General features: G+C 37.6%; 1 protein-coding gene across 2 annotated transcripts in view; it reads right to left on the bottom strand.

The window, feature by feature from the left end:
• Positions 1-26,047, bottom strand: part of DOK6 (docking protein 6) — a 447,352-nt gene that overhangs the window by 81,355 nt on the left and 339,950 nt on the right. Inside the window, exon 7 of one of the 2 annotated variants that reach the window (XM_054461226.2) lies at positions 8,553-8,670. In XM_054461226.2, the coding sequence (XP_054317201.1) occupies positions 8,553-8,670 (118 nt within the window). Of the gene's footprint in view, positions 1-8,537; positions 8,671-26,047 lie in introns of both variants that reach the window. The other variant, XM_063653818.1, reaches the window with a different exon arrangement.

Here is a 26,047-nt window from a genome sequence, read left to right as displayed (position 1 = left end):
AGGCCTCAAGTGATCGCCTGCCTCAGCCTCCCAAAGTGTGGGAATTACAGGAGTGAGCCACCACGCCTGGCCTAAAGCTAGATTTTCATAGTCCTTAGAACCAAAAAAATTTCCCCAAGCACAGTAAGAACTCTGTAATAATATTTCCAAGTCAACACTGGAATAAATAGGAGTAGGACAGCCTATCTGCCTCTGCCAGAATAAAGAAACTTCATAGTGAGAGTTTGGTTTACAGCAGACTCTTAAACAACACAGTATGGACTGCATGGGTTCATTTATATGTGGATTTTCTTCCATCTCTGCCACTCCTGAGACAGCAAGACCAGCCTCTCCTCTTCCTCCTCCTCCTCAACCTACTCAGTTTAATGATCCACCTCCACTTAATGAATAGTAAATATATATTCTCCTCTTTACGATTTTCTTAATAACATTTTCTTTTCTCTAGCTTACTTCTTTATTGTAAGAATACAGTATATAATACGTGTAAACCAAAATATGCATTAATTGATTATTTATATTATCGGAAAGGTTTCTGGTCAACAGCAGACTATTAGTAGTTAAGTTTGGGGGTGTCAAAAGTTGCACATTGATTTTCTTTTTTAAATAAATAATTTTGACTTTTCTGTTAGATTCAGTGGGTACATGTGCAGGGTTGTTAGCTGGGTATATTGCATGACGCTGAGGTTATGGTTACGACTGATCCCATCACCTAGGTGGTGAGCATAGTACCCAATAGTTAGTTTTCAACCCTTGCCCTCCTCCTTCTTCAGTGACTACTATGGCCGTACTTATGTCCATGTGTAACCAATGTTGAGCTCCCACTTATGAGTGAGAATGTGCGGTATTTGGTTTTCTGTTCAATTTGCTTAGGCTAATAGCCTCCAGCTACATCCATGTTGCTACAAAGGACCTGATTTCATTCTTTTTTTATGGCTGTGTAGTATTCCATGGTGTATATGTACCACAATTTCTTTATCCAATCCATTGTTGATGGGCGCCTAGGTTGATTTCATGTCTTTGCTATTGTATACACTGGTTTTAGCTGTGCAGGGGTGGGGTAGGCACCTCAACTCCCATGTTGTTCAAGGGTCAACTGTACTTTAATATATTAATAATAGTTAATAATTATTGAATGTTGACATCTTATGTTGATGATCTCATTTAACGAGATCATGAGAGGTGATACTATCTTCTTTTAGATATCAAGGAATAAGCTTAGAAAGGTTGAGTAAATTGCCCAAAAATCACATCAGTCAGTAGTGGTAAAGTTAGTAGTCAAACTCAGGTCTATTTGACTCCAGAACTCAAGATTTTAACCTCTATGGGTAACATCTTCAAGATAATTGAGCCCCAAAATTTGTTTGATAAAATCTTCCACAAAATTACTGCCTCACAATCCACTGGAATAAGCAGGTTTGTAAACAAACACATTCATTTAATAAAGTTATACACAAATGTCTCTGGGAGCATGGAAAAGAGGCGATTAATTAAGACTGCAGGATGTGAGGATCATTTCACAATGGGAATATTTTGTGCATTTTTATGATGTCTGCTTTAGGGAATAACCGATTCATTTATCTCTAAAAACTGACATCCAGGGATACATTTCCTGCCTTTGACATACCTTTCTTAAGGTATGGGCATACAATAAATGTTTATAAATAAGGTTTAATAGACAGAAGTGTTGCTTCTAGAAAGTGGCTCATGTTTTAATGGCTGTTGCCAAATGGCTACCAGGCTTCATTTTACTTCTGTTGCAAATTTCTGTATTTTTTAAAACTGGCTATCAGAGGCTTTTATTAGCTTTGAACTTGAAAAACAAAATAGAAAATCTCAATAGAAGCAATTTATATACAATGCAGTTTGAATGGACAGTAGAGAAGGACAGAAGGTCATTGCTGAGCAAAGAGGAAACAAAATCTTTGATTTACCTCCTTAATCTATGGCAGAACTCTATTTACCATTTTCTGAAGGTTATCTCTAATTCTAATTGCCTATTTCCATCCTGTCCTTCTGAGAAAATGAAGCCACAGACACCCTTTCCATGAGCGTCAAATGCCTTCTGGTGATTAGGTATGCTTCCGTGCTGACATTGGTGGTCTGTAGCTTAATTACGGATATATAGGGGCAAAGCTGGCCTGTGGATATTAATCAGTGTTACTGAAAGCAGAACTCCTAAAGCTACCACCTTTACAAATGGTATATCCAATCATTCTTGATTCAAAGAGTGTAGTTGTTCAAGCTGTTTAAAGAAAAGGAGTCAAAGTATATTCCACATTATTTTGTGTGAAAATAAGGGATTATCATATGTATTAGTCCGTTCTCATGCTGCTATTATGAAATACCTGAAACTGAGTAATTTATAAAGAAAAGAGGTTTAATTGGCTCACAGTTCTGCATGGCTGGGAAGGCCTCAGGAAACTTACAATCCCGGCGGAAGGGGAAGCAAATACGTCCTTCTTCACATGGCGGCAGGAGAGAGAATTGGAGCGTGAAGGGGAAAAAGCCCCTTATAAAACCATCATATCTCATGAGAACTCACTATCACAAGAACAGCATGGGGGAACTGCCCCCATTACCTAATGACCGCCCATGAGGTCCCTCCCACAACATGTGGGGATTACAATTCAGATTACAATTCAAGATGAGATTTGGGTGGGGACACAGAGCCAGACCATATCATCATACATCAGAGAAAGTTTGGTTATCACGTGCAGTCCCATAAACCTGCTCATTGGGCACTGTGTTCAGCTCATATTCTTGGCTCTCATTCTCACCATTAGTTTATAAAAGAAGAACATGAACCAACCCGAGAGAAAGCAGCAGGTGTAGAGAGACAGATTTTGAGCCATCGTGTTAAAGGGGCAGATCTAGCATTTCACAGTCCTCCCTGTGTTCATGAAAATAAAGACTAGTAGTAGCAAGTATCTGTGCTCAGTCAAAACGATCCTAAAGCAAAAAGCAGAAATGCCAACAAACACCTCACCTTGTGCAAGAAGAGCATGGGGCTCACATGTGGGACTAGACACGATTCCTTGATATAGAAGAGAATTTTTCTCAGGTCCACCCTCATGGAGGAGGATGTGGTCCTGATGTCACATATCTCCAAGTATGCTCTATAATGCATTGCTAATTCACTTCAGAATTCAATAGGCTTTACTGAGTGCCTGCAGTGTACCTGGTACCATCAATGGCTTTTACTGGTTTGATTTGTCATTTTCAATAAATGCTTTTGTCATCTTCACAAATCCTGACTTAAAAACCCTGCTGTATAGCCTGTCATCTAAATATGTCTAATGGTGATTAAAAGTCAAGGTGAGAGCCCTAAAGGAAGAAAAACTCAGTAATCTGATTTCCTTGTTTTTTGTTTTCTTTTTCTTTCTTTTTACCCTTTCCTGTGCTCCCCTCCTCAACTTCTTTGTATTTCTTTCTTTCTCTTTTTTTAATGATTGTTCCTCAGGGCTTTCAAAACATTCCTACTACATTTCCCAACACCTTGGAAATACAATTATATGAATATTAAAACAAATAGTATGTATTCACTTCAGAGTTGCAAGTTTAAAATCATGTTCATCCCTTTATGGTTTAAGTTTCCCTCAGTCTAGAGACAACATCTCTAGTATGAGCATGATATAAACATTTTTCATAAGCACAGAGGAAGTTAGAGAAGTATATATAAAAAATTACTTTCAAATACAAATCAACTATCCTTATGATAATCTGGCAAAAAAGAAAAGTAATGTCTGTTTGCCACTTCTACAAGAAGAGGCGGCATAACTCAACCTCTGCAAACCACTTAGGGACAGAGATTTTTAAACAGTGGCTCCCAAGTACTTAGTACAACATGTGCTTGTTAGAAGCTAATTATTCCCTTTTTCACTCTTTTGATTCCAGACTACTAGAATACAATGGGGAAATCATATTAACTTATTCTTTGAGAGGACCCTTCTGGGAGTAGCATGGAAAGATTAGGCAGATTGTATTGGAGATTCTTATTCTCCAAAGATGAAGGTAGATGCAGGATCTCTGTCCTGCTATGTCAATCTTTATGTGTGTATCTAGCAATGGATGAGAGAAATGAATACAGCAAAACTGAGCTAAGTCAAAGCTTTGAGGCTGACAGGCAACTGAAGTTATAGGTAAGTCTTACTATAGAATGAATTTGTTATCATGCCACGCATTTAAAAAAATTTGAGTACATGTGCTGGTTATTAATGAATCTTAATCTCTTAAACTTTAAATATATGAAAGTTTTCTGCTTTTGTTTTCTGAATGAGGTCTGCTAAATTTAATTCATATTGATCTCAGCTTCACCTAAGAAATATTTGAAAATTCTAAAGATATATTTTTATTCCTCAGTGCTACCTGCAGTTTACTTGACAATGATATATTCCCACATTGCCAGACTTTTACTTTGATTTGGTAAAATCAGTGATGACAGCTGGCTGACAATATTCTCCTTTTTGTAAATAAGAGGTAATGCCACTTCAAGGAGCACAGCTGAAAAAGCAAGATTCAAAATAACTAGACTTTTAAAAAATTATATTTTTAAGACAGGGTCTTGCTGTTTAGCCCAGGCTACAGTGCAGTAGTGTGATCATGGCTCACGGCAGCCTCAACTTCCCAGGCTCAGTGACCCTCCCATCTCAACCTCCAGAGTAGCTAGGACTACAGGCGTGTGCCATCATACCCTGAAATACGTATGTATGTATGTATGTATTTATTTGTTTATGCAGAGATGGAGTCTCACTATATTGCCCAGACTGGTCTCAACTCCTGGGCTCAAGCAATCCTTCTGCCAAGTTGCCGGCTTGGCCCTCTTCCAAGTTGAACTTTCCTTCTTTTCTTTCTTTCCTTACTGTTCTAAAGCTTTTTAATACATGCTCACTTCTGCTCTGAAACTTGCCTAGGTCTCTCCTTCTGCCTTATGCACCTCAGTAGAATTCTTTCTTCTGAGGAGACAAGAACTGAGGTTGCTGTGGACCCGTATGGATTCACCGCCGGTAACTTGCGTAACTCGGACATCTACCACTGCTAACATATTTGGTCCACATGACTCAGATACCTTCCTAGTGGCCATTGAGCTCCAGACAATCCTCAATGAGGAAAACCATCCTCTCAATATTCAAGAGTCACCCTTCTAGAGAGGACCTCTGCACTTCCTGTCAGTGGGACAAGACAGCGGTGAAATCCTGCCCCTGTCTCCCTTGGACCTGGCTGGATACCACTTTCACCAACTGATGCAGCCAACTCAGCCCTGACGGGTAGCAAGGAGCCAAGATCCACCCAACCACAACCACCCCTCTGTCAGCAGGAAGCAGTTACTGAAGACAGAAGTCATCCATTTTGGATGACAGACCTTCATCCAAAGATTTGAGGTCCTGGACGCTTGAGGTGAAAAATGTTACAGCAGGTAGCTAGTCATGTATGAGCAGGGCAAGAGAGAGAAGCCCCACTCCTAACACACACCAGAAGTGTTGGGCAACAATCAGCTGATGGTCAGGCGGTTGTTAACTGTTTTGGTAAAGTAATAATTGGTCACAGCCGGCCCCAGGGAAAGGCAGGCTCCTACTAGATAGAAAGCACCTGAAACTGATCAGCAGCTTCCCAATAAGATTTCAGGAGTAGTAATAATTGGTCACAGCCGGCCCCCGGGAAAGGCAGGCTCCTACTAGATAGAAAACAACTGAAACTGATCAGCAGCTTCCCAGTCAGATTTCAGGAGTAGTAATAATTGGTCACAGCCGGCCCCGGGAAAGGCAGGCTCCTACTAGATAGAAAACAACTGAAACTGATCAGCAGCTTCCCAATAAGATTTCAGGAGTAGGGAGAAGTAATGCAAGATCCCGGAAGTATGCCAACCCGAAGTATAAAACCCGAAGTCAAGCGGTCAAGCTGCGCACTTGGTTTCTCAAGGCGCCTGCTTTGTTTTCTCCCAAGGTGAACTTTCTTTTCTTTCCCTTTCTTTTCCTTGCTGTTCTAAAGCTTTTTAATAAACTCTCACTTCTGCTCTGGAAAAAAAAAAATCAAACTCTCAAAGTGCTGGGATTACAGGGAGGAGCCACCGTACTCAGTGTAAGCTACACAGACTTCTAAGTGTAGTTTTGTGAAAAACGTACGTGTTCATGGAAGGGTGCTGAGGTTCTGAATTTCTCTTTTTATTTCTTCCTTACTTTCAATAGTTTTATTCTGCCCTGATTTCATTAGGGACTAGCACCTAGTAAAAAAACTACTGAGGCTCCTTGCTCTCTACTTGTTTTGACTATCACAACAGAACGAAGGAAGAATGAAATACGTGACCATTATCAAAGTATAACTAACAACTTTATCTATTCATCTCTATATTATATGCCTGTCTACTGCCTACTATCAACCATCTATCCCCTTATCTGGATACTTAAGTTTTTATATCTATATGTATAACCCTGAGGGATATACAGGGTGGTAAAACGTATTGCTCTAAGAAGCACACAGTACAAAAACTAAACCCACAGTATAGTGAAATGTAACTTCCGTTGAATATATTTTATAAATATTTGACTTAAGTAATTACTTTAGTCTGCATATTTTTTACTCTGTAATCACCACCAACCAACCAGTGAAACATGAAATATTGAGATTATGTAAGTAAATTGTAATTGAAAAGGCATGTCAAACCTTTAACTTTGCTGGAAGTTAACATCAGTGAGATAAGAGTATTTCAATCAGTTATTATATCTATACAATATATAAATCAACATCTTCAAGAAGTCTCTGGAAATGTTTTAGGATATACCAGTGCATTCTAATTTTTTATCGGCTGCAGAACATTATTGCAGAAATTGTGTGTCAGTCTAAATCTTAGCTCTGTCTTCAGAAAACGTTTCCTTCATACTACCATGAAAAGAGTTTTTATTTTCTGGAATTATAGGCCAAACCCTTGACAAAAACTAGAGTTATCATTATACTACTTCTGACCTATTCCCAAGTTTTTTGTATTAAGAGCATTAATATCTCACTTTTATTGCTTAGAAATTTGATAGGTTTTTTTCATTTAAACATCTTATAGTTTGTTTTCAAGTGAATATCAATATTTACACGTATATTATGTTTAAATAAAAATCTTACAAGCGTATTTTCAAATTATTTTTCATCCCAGAAATAGGTAAGGTTAATTTTGCATGATCATGACTCAAGCAATTTGAGTGTGTGGCTGCTGGCATTTGAACAGGGAAATAAAAGCATGAGATACTCGTCTTCTCTTTCTGATTCTTGAAATTGCCAAACCAGTCCCCACTCCTCGCTTTTCTTAACCCTCTAATCCTTATCCTATTAAATATTTTATCATACAAATAACAAAGATAATAACTCTTAAATACAGGCAGTCAAGGTGGCCATAAGAGTCCCTTTAAAATATAAAATGTAATTGCCTTCAGTAATTGCCTAAAACCATTCCAAGTGCTTTGCCTTGTAGAACGTATCTTTAACCATTAATTTCCATGATCGAACTCCATTAGTCTAGTTTGGAAACCCTGGCAAGCAAATATTGGTATAAAAAGACACATTACTTCAGTTTGCTTGCCACAGAAATATTTTTTGTCAAAACTTACAGCATTGTTAATAGCGAGCAAAGGCTAACGTGTGAAAGAAAAACACAGTCTGAATGCCTAACTGCCAGAGGGTCATAATTGGTCATTCTTTCCCCAGATATTTTTTGGATGCTTATTACATTCAAGCCTATATTTGCTGGATGAGTAAATGGTCTCGGCTGTGTGTGTTTCAGCCTTCTTTTCTTAGTTTCTTGCTTCCTCCAGTGTTGGCTAGCTGTTAGTCAGTTGCTTGTAGTCAATCAAATATTTTATTTGAAGGGTAAGATTATTCAGTTTAAAACAAAAGGGAAGGAACAGGAAGACAACTGCTGAAGCTGGGTTGTCTGCTGCTGTTAGTCAAAAATCTGCTAGCTATTAATTTGATTCATCTGGCAAGCTATTCCTATGCTAGCTAACTGACCATTTATCATTAGAAAAAGTACAAAGGCAAAGTATCTACACGTGGCCCTTCTACCCTGCACCCTCTCCGAATGGTTTCTGTATTAAGGGTTTCTGTATTAAAGCTTTGACTAAACTTTAAGACTTTCATGGGTAGGTTTATGTACCAGTTTATGGCAGAGCCTTAAAGCCTGAAGTCAGCCTCCTGAACTGATATTGAATCCTTTCAAGGAAAAAAAAAATGCGAAAAAAGAAATCCTTCATAAAACACAGCATGAAGCAGACCTCAGCATTAGCTTTTAGCTTCTGATAATGTGCTTGGTATAATGTTTTAGTCAAGTTCTCGTGCCAAATTGGGTCCTTAGCCCTCACAGTAATTTTTGAAATATTTTTTACCACGAGTGTATGAAATGATAGCTTTTAAAAAGCCACTGTAAATCTCAGAGCTCCCACTGCGGCCAGTGACAGCTGATAAATGGGAATGGGAGGAAAAGCAAGCAATGCAAATACAAAGCAATTTGCATGACTCAGTCCACCTGGAGGAAGCTAATGGACGCGCTGCTTTCTTACTTTAAAATGACTTGCCTTGCAAACTGTAGATTTCACCAACGCTGTTCTGACGAGTGATGTGATGCCAGTATGCGCTGCGAGGAAGAGATATTGATTTGGATAATGTCATTGGTTCAGTCAAGCTTGTCTGAAGCTAAAAGAGAAAAAGAAAATGTGTTTTAGGCCTTGTTTAAAATAATAAACTGAAATCTGCTCTTTTAAATGTTCAGGGTTAAATGTGAGTGACAGATGATAGAATCTGCTATAGATACCTGCATGATCCCCGGTGTAAGGATAACTTTTTTTAAAAAAAAATCATTACTCAAAAATATGAAAGGAATACTTGGAAACAATTTAATCTAACTCAAATAAGAAGAGAACATTAAGATGGTACGAACGATTCCAATGACTTGTAGCAATGGGGAATGCTGGCAAACACTCAGGGCATGATCAGTTGTACTCACTCCACCTGACAAAGTTATTTACATTTCTATGGACAAGAATTATTTATATTACTCTAAGCTTTCTACAATTTACAGAGTTGTAAAATAGCTCAAAGGTGCCAGCCCCTTCAGAAGCAGAGACCCATGAAAGGTTTACAGAATACCCGTTATTTTATTTTTTTTACCCATTTCAATCTCTAAAAATTTTTCCTTACACTTCCTCCCAACCTTACACAATGGATATTTTCTCAAATAGACCTTTTTCCTTGCCCCTGTGATAGAATCTTGTACATATTAAAGAGGATATTCTCAGAAACAATGTAATAAAATTGTGGCATGTTTGTTTATTCAAAACATACATTTTAAGGATTGCTGAGAGGATTCACACAATACATTGATTCACACAATTACATTGCATTTTCAAGAATAGCTTTATTTTTATTAATGCAGAAGAAGTTTCAAGAAACATGCAGAAATGGTTTTATTTAGTCTGGCACATGTCTCTGACCCAACCTGAGGAAATGTTTACTTTTTGACAATGAACAATCCTCTAATGAATAAAATCTCACATTTTCTCTTATTTAATGCCTGACTCCTGGCAAAACTGAGAGTTGCAAAGGTCATCTCTGTCAAATCTAGGCTTTGCATGCCTTTCTGCTACTGTGGCATGTACCTCCCACGGTGCACCTGCACACTCCTTGCCAGGCCCTCGATGCTTGGATGGGCCACATACTTCTGCATCCAGCATTGGATTTGAGTCTTACCACCCTTCATAGAAGATGCTAACAGGAAAGTACCTAATATGACACACCAGGTCGTTCAAGGCTACATAAAACTAAGAGGTTCTTACATTTTAATAGAAAGTGGAATTAAAGAGCTTGAACATATTTCATTTTACTTAGTAGTAAGGCATTTCTGGAGCTGCTACGTCTTGTCACAGAAGTGCCATACTCAGTCTATTTAAAAGTCTGGCACTGTTGAGGTATCTTTCTTTTTTTAAAGATGGCTCCAAATGGTAACTTTGCAGCCATTCTTTGTTTTTCAAAATTTGGTAGACTTCAAAGTTTTCCTGCTTGTTACATAAACACGTGAACTATCCACATCCACATCCTGTGGTTGGTGTTTATAGGGGTGGGGTTCTAAGGAGACAAGTTTCTGGGTTATCATAGAGCAGTGCTTTCAGAATCTTTAGGTGGTTTGGTAACAATAATAATGGCAGGAGACAGCCAAATGCCTAGACAGATAAGAAAGGTTCCCCGGGGAACCTCTGACCCGCCCAGGTCATTGTTCATAGGGGACTTGTCTAAACAAGCCCACGTAAAAAAAAATTCTGTCCCTTAACACATGCGTAGTAAAGGAAATGAATTGGGGTGGCTCAGACTAAGGGCCCACATGTGCACTGGAAAAAATGGGGTGGAACCACCAGGAAATCACACCTGATGCGGGGGAGGAGCCTGGCCCCTTCAGCTCCTGTGTGGTGGCCTGGTGTTCAATCTGTGAGGTGGAAGCTGGCTGGCAGGACCCCTTTCTTTGCTGAGAGCTCCCCTTTTGCTTAATAAATTCCGCTTTCCTCACCCTTCAATATGGTCACATGCCTAATTTTTCCTGGTTGTGAGACAAGAACGTGGATTTAGCTGAACTAAGGAGCAAAAAAATCCTGCATCAACAATGGACGTCTCCAGTTTTACCCCAGACTTAACAGTGGGGGACTCTGCAGGTAGGGCTATGCACGTTAAAAACATGCATTACACCCCCATATGGATGGAAGTCCATCATCCACCACCATAAAGAACTAGAGGCAAGGCTCATGTTATGAAAGCATTATTAGGAGAAAAGATAGGACTTTCATCTTTAAAGCCAATTTCCCATATGAGGCATAAACTTAACTAAACACATAAATCTTCAATTCATGTCAGCAATGCCCATTAATAACAACAATCCATAGATTCAATCTCATATTAATCACGGTTCTGTCTACTGTCTACTCTTTATTCCTTTTTCTAATGTATTATAATTTATTACTCAGCATACAGTACATCATTGATGGTAAATTAATCTTTCCAAAATGTGATGAAAGTGCTTTTTCTTCTTTTTTATTCTGGGAAACATTTTTCTTCCCAAATGGTCAGTTTTAAGCATCAGGGAAATAGAGTAAGCATTTTTTGTTTGCTGGAAATATAATTGGAAGCCACTGGATAATAATTCTTCCACATGATTTACTTCTGAATCACCCTGTATTGTTTTACACCTCATGTTTCTCTACTCTTCCCTCTTCATTGTTTTCATGTTCGAGGATGCTTTTAATGATAATTCTATTTCTTTAGGTTTCTCTTTATTCTACTTCCATAATTTATTGCAGAAAAATGGAAAATTTGTGTTGATCATGGATTTTCTTGGGATCTTTGCCAGGGATACAAATCTAGTCCCCCCATTTCTCAGATGTCTAAATGTTCCCCTGGACTTTTAAAATAGAGTCCATTCCCCATGTGTACCTATGTATTGAGTACTGCTGTAGACTGAACTGTGTTCCCCCACAAATTCTTATGTTAAAGCACTATCCCCCAAATGACTATATTTGAAGACAAGGCTTTTAAAGAACTTAATGAAGGTTAAAGGAAGATATAAGTGTGGGGACCCTAATCAAATAGGACTTGTGCCCTTAGATGAAGAGGAAGAGACACAGGGATAAATATTCACAGAGAAAAGGCTATTAAGGACACAGCAAAGAAGTGCCCATGTAAAAGTCAAGAGAGGCCTCAGGAGAAACCAACCCTGCAGGTATCTTGGTTTTTGCACTTCCAGCCTCCAGAACTGAGAAAATAAATACCAGTTTGTGGTATTTTGTTATAGCAGGCTGAGCAAACTAATATGAGTACTCTGTCATGGGGAATCTAAGAAATGTAGAATCTGTCTGATTTAACAAGCAATTTTTAATTTTGTTATGAACTTTAAGCAATGTATTAGAAATTGACTTGTTTGATCTGTGCAATGACTAAGACAGTATTTCAAGCACTCTTGATAATTTTTTTTTTTTTTTGAGATAGGGTCTCACTCTGTTGCCCAGGCTGGAGTGCGGTGCAGTCTTGGCTCACTGCAATCTCCGCCTCCCAAGCTCAAGTAATTCTGCCACCTCAGCCTCCCGAGTAGCCTGGATTACAGGTGTAAAACTTTTTTTGATGACAGGCTTCAACAAAGAGGACCCACATCCTTAACTATCTAATTAAAACTCATCCTTAACTATTTTCATATTATAATGCTTCAATTAAAAGCATTAAGAAAAAACAAAACTTAAAATGCTATAGTAATGTCTTAATTGAAAAAGCAATGCATCAATTTGACCAGGAGGATTTTTAGGATCATAAAAGTATGTGTATCAACAAAATATATAAGACAACTTATATTGCAAATATTTATGTAAAAATTATATTGAGATTATTTCTAAACAATGTATTTTAAGAAATTAAACAAGATGGATACATGTGTTTGAAGTTCTTTCATTCCTTCTCTGCAAGGGTCTGCTGTATTGATTCTTTCAGTGGACTTAGTAAAAAAATTTCTCAAACAGCTATACAAACTTCTGCAATCTTTGTGCCAGAATTCCCTTGGTTTTATAAGACTATTTCCTGTAGGCGATGCTTCTCTTTTTTGCATAGGGTCAGGATTTAGAAAGGATGCTCTAGCATACATGCAGATATCAACTAGATTAGGAAGCATTGATTAGTTCTTGATACACTTGCTATCACTTTTTGCCATTTTTGGTTCTAACTCTCTCTTCCTTCTATTCTTTTGAAACAGCTGTCAGTTTTCTAGGATATGAGCAATGAATCAGGAGTTACTTACTCAGCATCTAGAGAGAGTAGAGATCACAGCTCAAGTAAGCCTGGAGAGTAGTTAAAACATTTGTGCTTTATTTGAGAGGGACAACCGACACATCTCATCACAAAGCCAACAGTCTAAGAAAATAATTTAGCCCCCAAGTGTGCCGTATGGAGACTGCATTGATACCTTTGTTTGAATATAACGCAGATGAGAGTTACGCTGTCCTCAAGTTGATGAGAATAGACCCTTCTCCCCAACCAGAAAAGTTTAGATTTAGAGGGCTCTCGTAAAGATAGAAACAAGGGTGGGTTCCTTGTGTTTTTCGCATTTAGGCAATATATAAATAAATACACTCTTATTTGTAAATATTTGAGATTCGTAGATGATATCAAAGAGATTCCAACCCTCATCTATCTCTCCTCCCCTAAACTTTGGAAGATTCTTTTGAACACATTTCATTGAAAAGGACATTTTTAGGAAACAATGCGTCGTGTGTCACTCTGGCTTTGCACTTTTGTTACTATCTTTTCAAGTATGTTTGTACAGCAAACAGCCTCCAGGCAGAGGGCAGATTTGTTTCTTGACCAGGACAGTACAGATCCTATTTTCCTCCAAGGCAAAGGCTGGCCAGGGTTGCTAGCAGCCCCCTGATAAGATGGGGAGTTGCTAACTCAGATCCCTCGGCTGTGGTAATATTCAGCACCATCCACCCTGGCTGCTCCACATGACCCCGTGGGACCGGGGGACCAGGGAAACCTATGGAAGCATGAAACTCAGGATGCTCACTGTGCCTCAGGAATCAAGCCCTCTGTCTCTGACTCAGGAGTTTTTTGTTTTCTGCCAACATCCATGAAACTAATAGGCAAGGGAAGCAGGGCTGGTAGCATCTTTCCTGCTTTTGCTAATCTTTGATTGTCTCTACTCTTCCTATCTCTTGAATCTAAATTACTGTATTAAATTTCCTTCATTGAACTGTCTATCACAGGCTCCATTTACTTAAGTGGACCCTGAATAACACAAAGGACTACCTTGCTATACCCCAAATTTATTCACTATATTCACACTGAAAGGCATTAAGTTATTTCTGCTCTTTTGGAACTAAAAACTAAAAAATCTCAAAACTAAAAAATTTTGAGAAAAATTTTAAACATTTAGGTTAGTATACCATCTAGGGACTTTAGCTTATGTATGTATAAGTAGAATTATGACTGTTGTTCCCCTAAAAAGTCATCAATTCTCCAAAGGTTATTTGGTGTTCACATTTTAATACAAAACCATCAAATTCTTATAGGATTTTTAAAAAAATACATGTTTTTATAAGTCCTTTCATATGTTGAATTTATATATTTGGGTTTTACTTTGGATAATGTTTCTATATTTTTATATTTTTTAGAGAGTTGTTTTCATTTATGTAAATAATTTATATTTTTCAGTTTTTCTTATATTTTGTGCTTGTGCTAATTAATTTCTACCTGCTGTTTTTCTTAGGTTATCTTCTTGATCTTTTTTTTTACCTTCTGAAGTTAAGTATTTTTAATTAAAATTGTATTTGTTTAATAAAAGCATTTGCTTCTGAATGAAGTAGAATAGAAAGTATTCTCTCCTAAAATTATATAATTGTAAATTGTAGCTTTATTTCCCTTTTTACATAAAGTATTGCTTGTGTATATTTTCTTCAGGTAATGATTTTTTGTGCACTTTTTTTTTTTTCCTTTTTGTGGAGACAAGATCTCATTATGTTGCCCAGGCTGGTCTGGAACCCTGGCCTCAAGTAATTCTCCCACCTCAGTTTCCCAAAGCACTGCCATTAGAGGTGTGAGCCACTGCACCCAGCCATTTGTGCAAATTTTATTATTTTTTATTTAATGTTTTGTAGTAGAGAACATGCACTGAGTAGTTTCTGTATATTAAAATTTATTTTTCATTTTTAACTAATATGGCCAATTTCTGTACATCTTATAAGTACTTGAAAAGATACACACACTGATGTAGAATCTCTCTACACACACTCAAATATACACATAATAAACACTATTCACTCTGCATTTCCTATTCTATATATTTGTTCAATTTTTAATCTACTGTATCAAGATATGAAAGTGTTAATTTCAAATGACTGATTAGCATGTTTCTGTCCATTTCCTCTTGTATCTTTAAGTACTTCTTAACTGTACTATAAATTGACAATTTATAATTATATATATTTGTGGGGCACATGATATTATAATTTATGAATACAAGTGAAATAAATCAATCTAATTAACATAACCATTAATTCAAATACTTATCTTTTTTGTGATAAGAACATTTGAAATTTACTCTTAGTAATTTTGAAATGTACAATACAGCATTACTAACTATATTTGCCACAATAGAACCCTCAAAATCAAAATAAAACATACTCCTCCTGCCTGAGACTTGTACCCTTTGACTGTCATCTCCCTGTTGCCCCCGAGCCCCTAGCCTTTGTAGCCACATTTCTACTTTCTACTTTTAGGAGTTGATTGATTTAGATTCCATTTATAGGGGAGAATACATGGTATTTGTTTTTGTGTCTGGTTTATTTAACTTAGCATAATGTTCTCCAATTCCATCTATGTTGCTGCAAATGACAGTTTTCTTTTTTTAAGGCTATGTTGCTGCAAATGAGTTTTTCTTTTTAAGGCTCAATACTATTCCACTGTGTATGTATTCCACATCTTTAATCCATTCATTTGTTGATAAACACTTATGCTGATTCCATAAACTTACTATTGTGAAACATGCTGCAGTGAATATAGAACTGAATCTCTTTGACACTGATTCAAATCATTTGGGTAAATACCTAGACGTAGAATTGCTGGCCTATGGGGTAGTTTTATTTTTAAATGTTTGAGGAACCTCCATGCTGTTTTCTACAATAGTTGTACTAATTTGCATTCCCAGCAACAGTGTTCAGGGTCCCGGTCCCCTTTTCTCCATGTCCTCACCAGCACTTGTTACCTTTCATCTTTTTATAATAGCCATTCTGACGCGTGTGAGAAGATATCTCATTGTGGTTTTATTTGCATTTCCCTAATGAATAGCAATGTACAGCATTTTTTATGAACCTTTGTAGCCATTTTTATGTCTTTTGAAAAATGTATACTCGTATTCCTCGCCCATTTTTTAAGTACTATTTTATACATGAAAATGGTGTTTTATTTAATTCACAAAGCTTTCTGACTGTTCTATGGTTCTATAACTTACTTTCCCCTTCCTTAACTATTTTATTAAACTCTCCTTTAAAAGTTGGGCCCAGGCCTAATGTTCAACCTCACCTCCATCTTCTAGCCCCTACCCTTCCAAATGAATAAGAATCTCCTCTATTTTCTCCTAAGAAGTCTGGGCTTTCCTTTCAAGAAACAGTGTTGTTCATCATCCATTAATATCTTGTTTCATCTGCACTTAGTCTAGTAGAAATTATTGAGCATTTTTAACACACATACACATATATGATATATATATAAAATGCCTTTCCCTTATTTTCAGCCAAATTCAAGTATTCTACACTTTTATATCCCTTTAGTCATTTTACCTGGCATTTGACCCAGAACTTTTTTTTTTTTTTTTTTGATGCATTCTCGCTCTGTCGCCAGACAGGAGTGCAGTGGTGCAATCTTGGTGGCTCACTGCAACCTCTGCCTCCCAGGTTCAAGCGATTCTCCTGCCTCAGCCTCCCAAGTAGCCGCACTACAGGTGTGCAACATCACACCCAGCTAATTTTTTTTTTTTTTTGTATTTTTAGAAGAGACAGGGTTTCACCATGTTGGCCAGGATGGTCTCAATCTCTTGACCTCATGATCTACCTTCCTTGGCCTCCCAAAGTGCTGGGATTACAGGCATGAGCTACCACGCCTGGCCAACTCATTGATTTTATCTACTTAAATCCTCATAAAATTTCTGTAAGATAGGAAATGGATGAAATATCTCTCTTTAAAATGAGAGGATGCTGAAGCTTTGAGATATTAATTGACATTCCTAAGACCATGTATCCCATGGAAGCAAAACTGGAATCATGATTCTGCTCTATGCTTTTGTCCTTTTTTCACCATCAAGAGATTCTGTATAACGTGTTTCCTCATAATCTTACATCATAAATAGTATTAAATATTGCATTATTTTGTGAAAGATTGAAGATGGCTGCAAATTCGTTTAAAAGCTGGCATTCAGAAATCGCCTATGTTCTTCCTTTTTTTAAATGTTCATTTTTAAGTTCTGGGGTACAGGTGCAGGATGTGCAGGTTTGTTATATAGGTAAATGTGTGCCATGGTGGCTTGCTGCACCTATCAACCCATCACCTAGATATTAAGCCTAGCTATTTTTCCTAATGGTCTCCCTCTCCCCACCCCAACCCCCGATAGGCCCCAGTGTGTGTTGTTCCCCTCCCTGTGTCCATGTGTTCTCATTGTTCAGTTCCCACTTGCAAGTGAGAACATGTGGTATTTGGTTTTCTGTTCCTGCATTAGTTTGCTGGGGATAATGGCTTTCTAGCTCATCCATGTCCATGAAAAGAACACAATCTTGTTCCTTTTTATGGCTGCATAGTATTTCATGGTATGTATGTACCTCATTTTCTTTATCCAGTCTATCATTGGTGGGCATTTGGGTTGATTCCATGTCTTTGCTATTGTGAACAGTGCTTCAGTGAATATATGCATGCGTATGTCTTTGTAATAGAATGATTTCTATTCCTTTGGGTATACATCCAGTAATGGGATGACTGGTCAAATGGTATTTCCGGTTCTAGATCTTTGAGGAATTGCTACACCATCTTCCACAATGGTTGAACTAATTTACATCCCACCAACAATGTAAAAGTGTTCCTATTACTCCACATCCTTGCCAGCATCTGTTGTTTGATTTCTGCCTTAATTTCATTATTTATCCAGAAATCATTCGGGAGCAGGTTGTTCAATTTCCATGTAGTTGTGTGGTTTTGAGTGAGTTTCTTAATCTTGAGTTCTAATTTGATTGCACTGTGGTCTGAGAGACTGGTATGATTTCAGTTCTTTTACATCTGCTGAGGAGTGACTTACTTCCAATTATGGGATAAATTTTAGAGTAAGTGCCATATGGTGCCAAGAAGAATGCATATTCTGTTTTGGGAGTGGGTTTATCAGGTCCACTTGATCCAGAGCTGAGTTCAAGTCCTGAATATCTTAAGTTTCTGTCTCGGTGATCTGTCTAATATTGACAGTGGGGTGTTAAATTCTCCCACTATTATTGCGTGGGAATCTAAGTCTCTTTATAGGTCTCTAAGAACTAGTTTTATGAATCTGGGTGCTCCTGTATTGGGTGCGTACATATTTAGAATAGTTAGCTCTTGTTAAATTGACCCCTTTACCATTATGTAATGCCCTTCTTTGTCTTTTTTGAACTTTGTTGGTTTAAAGTCTGTTTTGTCAGAAACTAGGATTGCAACCCCTGCTTTTTTCTGTTTTCAATTTGCTTGGTAAATTTTCCTCCACCCTTTTATTTTGAGTCTGTGTGTCTTTGCATGTAAAATTGTTCCCTCCCTTTAATCTGGGCTTTTTGGTGATTGTTTTGACTAGTATAACATATGGTAGGTGTGACATTATGTCTGCTGTGGACATGACTTCTAAGACCCTTATGATAGCTCCTCTTCCTCTCACTTCTGAGTCACCATGTAAGGCTGCATACATGTAAGACTGCTATGGAGTGAGGAAGCTTCAAGTAACTATGTGGACAAGTCATGCAATTCAAGGTTTAAATCCTTCTTAGAAAACCTAGCAATTTTCTTACAGATGGGAAATCAACATGCAGAAAAATTCAAGAATTTGCTCGAGGTAAAGTCTCAACTACAGAGCTCCCAATAGAAAACAGTTCTCTAGACTCTGAGCCCATTGCTCTTTAGACGTTGATGCTGATATCTTCTGTGGGGGGAATAAAGAGCTTCCTCCCTAATATATTGCAATGTGGACATTCCACCCTTATCCTTTGAGAAGACCTAAGTTACTGGGAAGGTGGGGCTGACAAATGTTGGGAATTTTATGAAGGTATTGGCAACCCACACCTCTTCATGCTTTTACCAAAAATATGACCTAGGTAATCTTACCGTCTCTGAAATTTTTTCCTTTGTTGATTTGAGGCTTTTCTTCCCCCTGTAATGAACATTGATGCTAATTTGTGTTCATTTACATAAAATTCATTTGTATAAAAAAACTGTTAACTGACTTTCCTTTTGCTCTTTAGTGATTGCCTAGAAATTAAAAAATTGGATTAGCAGTTGAGACAAATCTATATACAACTGACAGAAGAAATTCAGCATTTATAAATTGACATTTATGAGCCATTCTCTATGTGCCTGGCAATGTGCAAACTGGTTTCATATGTTATGCTACTGAATATTCACATAAATTGTCAACAAATATGCCATCTGAACTTTACAGACAAGGACAATGAGGTACAGAGGGGTAATAGAATTTGTTCATGGTGACACAGTTAATGAGTGACAGCTCTGAGGTTTCAGAGTCTTGATATTCTTCCCTCTTCCCCATGAGTCACTGTAAAATAAATTACTGGATCTCTCTTCTCCAGGATACAGGTAAGATGAGAATTACACCAATTGGGTAAATTTCACAAAACCAGAGCAGGAATGCGGGTGCCTGTTTCTCATGTTCAAGACAGAACACCACAGTACACACAGCAGAATCATAAGGTAGTTAAGCACATGAGCTTTGCTTTGCACCAACCTGTTATCAAGTATCAACTCCATGACTGCCTCCTAATTTGACCTCAGGAAGGCATATATATATATATATATATTTTTTTAAGATTCAGTTTTTCCTTATCTCTAAATTGGAGTCAATGTAATCTAAAGTGTTGTTATAAGTATTATATAAGATGTACTTTGGGAGTTAAAAGCATAGTGTTTGTCACATGTTAAGTGCTTGGTAAAGATTGCTGCACTGGAATTTACTCCTGCATGGAGGAAGTGGCATGGACCAGAGGGGTCTACATGTGTATATGTGGTCAAGACATGAAAATTTGTCCAAATTGAGGTATTAAAGGAATGACAATTAAGACAGACATATATTTTGATCTAAGCCTAATTACCAAATAGAAATACAACCTCTCAAATGAATATAAGGAATAGCTGAATAATACCAGCAGATGGGGAAAAGTGGAAGAGATGAGAGACACGTGAGACAATAGTAGCAGAATGTGTGTCCATGTGTATGCATGTGTGCATTGTATGTGTGTGTGTGCATTGTAAGCTGGGAAAGGGATAGCCATAGCTTTCTCTGTATGATGAAGAGAGTTAAGAAATGCCTCTAGGTGCATATGCCAACATGTTCCCTGGTATGACTGACACAAGAGGGACTAGGTAAAAAAAATCTGTGAATAAGAAATATTGCAAAGGTACAAGTGGCCAGAAAGTATGTGAAGTGACATGTGAAATGTATATCAGTTGTGAAAAGAAATGTTATACTGCTGAATCAGAAAATGCTGCATATATAAGTGCTCTTTCAGTTGAGAACATTGAGCTTTATTTATTCTTGGAAAAGACTCACGAAACCTGAAAACCTGGAAACCGTATGAGAATAGAGATGTCAGAGACCTTAAGCCAGCCATGCTTGGCATTCTCTGCACTTGTTAAAACAGTCCTCTGAAGTTTGAAGGTTTATGGGCAATTGGCTCATCACAGACTTGGCTTAATTTTCAATAAGGGACACCTCACCCTTAGTCTTCCATCTTATTCAAGATAAATGGAAAGGAATTAGAAGATACCATGCTAAGTCTATACCAGAATGACAAATAAAAGGTAATATTTACACGGTCATTGAATGAAAGTTGCTAGATGTCATTTAATTGAACTTTGTAGGATATTTTCATTAAACCTGAAAAAATGAGTGTTATTGTATATTTCAAATCATGTATTGGCCAGGTGCGGTGGCTCATGCCTGTAATCCTAGCACTTTGGGAGGCCGAACTGGGCAGATTGCCTGAGCTCAGGAGTTTGAGACCAGCCTGGGAAACATGGCAAAACACTCTCTACTAAAATACACAAAATTAGCCGGGCGTGGTGTGGCATGTGCCTGCAATTCTAGCTACTAGGGAGGCTGAGGCATGAGAATTGCTTGAAACCAGGAGGTAGAGGTTGCAGTGAGCCAAGACCATGTCACTGCACTCCACCCTGGGCAACAGAGTGAGACTCTGTCTCTAAATGAATAAATAAATAATTAAATAAATAAAACCATGTATGGACCAAAATACTTTCAGGAAGTCTGAAAATAAGCTGAGTTTGGGAATAACAGCAGAAACTGTCATTCACTTTCAACATCATTTCCGTCTGCAATCAGTAATGCATTTAACAACATGTATATTCTTAATCTGTCTCTATTATCTCTATTTCTGTTTATCTATTTGTAAGTAAGACACATTTACAGAGCTGCTCTTTGAATATAAGAAACATGATCAATACACATAAAACGTTAAATTTCTTAGTGATTTATAATCAAATTTTGGGCTCTTTTTAAATTAAAAAAAGGTAAATATCTAGAGGCTATCGTTAAGTTCATAAAATTAATTTCCAATATCTGTGCATAAAGCTGGGATGAATTTTTAATGATGGTTAAAACAGTTTTTCCCATTTAAAGCTAAATTTTCTTGCTAGTCATTTTATGAATTAGCTTATAATTACTGAGCTCTTACTAAAGACCAGGTGGTGTTCTAACACTGTGAAGTACATATTATATCATTGTGCCTCACTCAACACCTTTTAAGTACAGGTAACTGAAGCACAGAGAATGTAACTTGCCCAAGGCCACATAGCTCTGTTGCAGTCTTTCCCTGGAATCAACCTCCGAAATCCTACTGTGTTCCTTCTACAAACTGCATCTGTTCACTGAACACATCCCAGGAACTGACGTTTCTGCTCACATTCACTGGACGTGGCCTTCATTATCCTCCCAGGCAATGCTTATATCAACTCCTTAGATTTTAGTGGCCTACATTTAAAAAATACTTCTATTTTATAGCATTGTTCCAAAGAAAAGATAGTCTGAGCCATTGCATTGTATGTGTGTATGTTGTCACAATGTCTGTATGTTGGGTCATTTTGATGAACCTTTTGAAATCTGTTATTTTCATCTGAGAAAACTATCCCTGTGCAGCTTTCTTTATATTGTTCAGTTCCAGCAAAGCAAAGAAACAAAACTGTATTTTTTTAAACACAGAAATTACAATATTTTGTGTTAGGCAATGATTTTTCTTATACAGAATCAACTCTGATCTATTTGATTTATATTTGAGAAGTACATACATATACATGTATACATACATGAAATGCATTTTCTGAAGTGACATCGAAAGTATCAATTTTAAGGAAACAATAAATTTTAAGAAAAAAGAACATGATAGTCTAATTTTTACTCGCATCATGCAAGAACACCACTGGTTAGATAAATTACACATTGCTTTCTCACTATCTCCACCTCCTTTGTGTCCTTATGCAGAGATACATGTTTCTCCTTGGCCATGTGTATGTGTGGGTGGTTTTTTTTTTTTAGATGGAGTGTCGCTATTGTTACCCAGGCTGGCGTACAATGGCATGATCTCTGCTCACCGCAACCTCTGCCTCCCAGGTTCAAGTGATTCTCCTGCCTCAGCCTCCTGAGTAGCTGGGATTACAGGTGCCCGTCACCATGCCCAGCTAACTTTTTGTATTTTTAGTAGAGACAGGGTTTCACCATGTTGGCCAGGCTGGTCTTAAACTCCTGACCTCAAGTGATCTGTCCACCTTGGCCTCCCAAAGTGCAGGGATTACAGGTGTGAGCCACCCCGCCCAGCCAAGTGAGGTTTTGTTGTTGTTGTTGTTGTTTAGACTAAATTTTCTTTAGTGTTCTGAAACTGAACAATAGTAAGTGAATTGATTAATTGGGATCACAGATCCATTTTCACATTTTCATTATCAACCATAATAATTTGTTCTAATTCAGCTTGTGTTGTTTCATCACAATCCATGACTATCAGTAAAAAAAGAAAAAAAAAATCACAAATATGCAAATGTGATCACTGTCAGCAATCATAAAAGCTCTAATCTTATGATTAATAATGATAATATTGAGTGATAAAATCATGAATAGAACTCTGAATAATAACTTTATTTGCACTTCTTCTTTTTTTTTTTTTTTGATACGGAGTCCTGCTCTGTTGCCCAGGCTGGAATGCAATGGCGCGATCTCGGCTCACTGCAACCTCCACCTCCCGGGTTTAAGCAATTCTCCTGCCTCAGCCTCCTGAGTAGCTGGGATTACAGGCACCCACCACCACACAGGCTAATTTTTGTATTTTTAGTAGAGATGGGGTTTCACCATGTTGGCCAGGCTGGTCTTAAACTCCTGACCTCAGGCGATTTGCCCGCCTTGGCCTCCCAATGTTCTTTCTTTTTCTGTCCACCAGAGCTTAGGAAAATCACAGGATTGACAGCTCTGGAGGGCAGCCCATTTGACAAGTCCCACTGATGATGTTTTTAAGGCATTAGACAAAGTCTTGATATCTTCCTGGCGTTTCAACAGCACTCATGCTATTTGTCCTTACACTGTGTACAGAGCTTTTCTGGTGAGCAGAAGATGGGGATTGCAGAACAGGAGCATCCTAAATGCTGTTTTTTTTTTTAATACACTGAAATTCTCATTTTGTGAGGGTGTTTATATACAAATGTTTTAAAATTACTTGCAATGTTAGAAGATTGTAAATTACTGACAATCCCCCCCACACTTCTTTTTGCTTACTTATTTGGATATAGCAGAAAAAAAATTGTTTTTTTTTCTCATTCTTGTCTTTTCAACTGCTCTTTACGTGTGAGCATTTTATAATAAATTGCTTTAGAACATAAAAGGCACATTTTAAAAGAAAGCACCTTTCATTTAATGTGCATGTGTGTGCGTGTAAAGCAGATCCATTAAAATCTAAAATTAAATTATTTCAGTCCAGTTGAGGCCTTGTCCATGATTTCAGCCTATACTCAACCTTAACAGGCTAAGTCACATGGGTGCATTTGTGATACAGTTTCTGAAGAGTGGCTTCTATCACAAAGAATGTCGAAACTTTCTTTGATAATGTTGCTTGCACATGCATGTCAAACCATCTACAGATACTTTTGGCAATGGAATCCAAAGAACTCTGCTAGCTTTAAGAACAAGAATGATCTCTGTGAAATGGAAACATTTCTAGAGATGAACATATTCTGTTCAAATATCTAGCTTTAATCATTTTCTCAAATATTTGAAACATATTCCTCAAAAATAGTTCCAGTTTAATATGTATTACCCTAGCTTAATTCTCCCATGTATCTTAAAACTCTTTTTCAAACTACAAACAAGTCTAATTTTAAATGAAGAAGGTATAGAGACTCCTTAAGACTGCTGTCTCCTTTTCTGCCAGGTCCCCTTTCTGATTCTCACTTGGAGGCAGGAATGAGAAGCTGTTGCTATACATCTGAATGCAAAATGGCAAGCATGTCTTCTTCTAATACAGAGATCATTCTATGGAGGGCTGACTCCAATAAGTTGATTATCCAAATAATCTGTCTGGTTCTACTGCCATGACGCTATGAACAAGCTCAAATGGTGTATTTATTATCGTGTAGCAAAATTCGGTGATGGTGATGTCTTACCCATACATACATTAAGGTATGGAAAACTTTTGATATTTCAAGGAGTCAAAGGACATGCAATAATCCTGTTCTGGGCAGTACAAATTATTTGATCCCACACAATTCTGGGCTACTTGAGAAGGAACTTTCCTGCTCTTTTATTTCCCTATACCACTGTGCAGGGTACTTAGCATGGTGCAAGCACTTTATAATCTTGTGAATGGTTAATAAACTGATAACCTCTCCTTAATATGTTAATTGTCAGTTAATATTAACTTTTTATTCTTCTCAGTGAAGGAAATCAAGACATTCACTTTTAATTATCTTACCAATTTAGTGCTTCTTTTGTCCAGTTACTGTTGAGTGGCAAACGTAATGTTTTCTTACAATGTTGATAAATTTTTCTTTTTCTTTTTCTTTTTTCTTTTTTTTTTTTTTTGAGATGGAGCCAAGCTAGAATGCAATGGCATGATCTTGGCTCACTGCAACCTCTGACTCCTGGGTTCAAGTGATTCTCCTGCCTCAGCCTCCCGAGTAGCTGGGATTACAGGCATGTGCCACCATGCCTGGCTAATTTTGTATTTTTAGTAGAGACAGGGTTTCTCCATGTTGGCTGGGCTGGTCTCAAACTCCTGACCTCAGGTGATCTGCCTGCCTCGGCCTCCCAAAGTGCTGGTATTACAGGCATGAGCCACCGTGCCTGGCCAATGCTGAGAAATTTTTCTAAACATCAAATTCTTCAAGCAAGAATAGAAATGTCCTAATTCAGATTATGGATATATGTCAAATATGTTTATTCATGTGGCCCCCCCAAAGAAAGAAGGTTATAAACAAGGGCAAAATAAGGTCTTATATGATGTGAAAAGATCATACTGAATTCTTTCTTTTATAGTAAGAAACGGTTGTTGAGACATTATTTCTCATTTGAGTTTGTTTATCCAACTTTCAAGTTACAATTTTGTTATTTTAAATAGCAAATGAAAAATTAGAGAGTATTTAAACATTCTTTCATACTTGTTGGAAATTTTTATAAAAGAGTTTTCTGTGGCCAGGCATGGTGGTCATGCCTGTATTCCTAGCACTTTGTGGGAGACCAAGGAAGTTGGACTGCTTGAACCCAGGAGTTCAACACCAGCCTGGGCAACACAGTAAGACCTCGTCTCTATAAAGTATACAAAAATTGGCTAGGAATAGTGGTGCAGGCCTGTAGTACCAGCTAGTTGGGGGCTGAGGCTGGAGGATCGCTTGAGCCCAGGAGGTTGAGGCTGCAGTGAGCTGTGTTCACACCATTGCACTCTGGCCCAGGTGACAGAGCGAGACCCTGTCTCAAAAAACAACAGCAACAAAGAAAAGTTTTGTGCATGTTGAGGTATCTATAAAAAAATTGTATCTGGGAGAACTGGAAAACTTTGCTTTTGGTTGTAGTGTTTTGGAAATTTAGGCATTTATCAACTTGAGGCAGCTTGCACTTAGAAAAGGATTAGTTCAGTTTACTCTGGAAGAACAAATTAGACATGGAGGAGTAGTTCTTACTAGCATTAACCTGCAGAGAAAAGCATAGTTGTGAAATTATTTCTGAATTAAACCAAACACTCTATTGACATGTATGGGCCAAGTGATGGAGTCT

This window comes from Pongo pygmaeus, chromosome 17 (assembly GCF_028885625.2).
Source record: "Pongo pygmaeus isolate AG05252 chromosome 17, NHGRI_mPonPyg2-v2.0_pri, whole genome shotgun sequence".
Classification (NCBI taxonomy): Eukaryota; Metazoa; Chordata; class Mammalia; order Primates; family Hominidae; genus Pongo; species Pongo pygmaeus.
The sequence above is the reverse complement of the archived record's forward strand: the minus strand, read 5'-3'. Positions and strand labels throughout refer to the sequence as shown.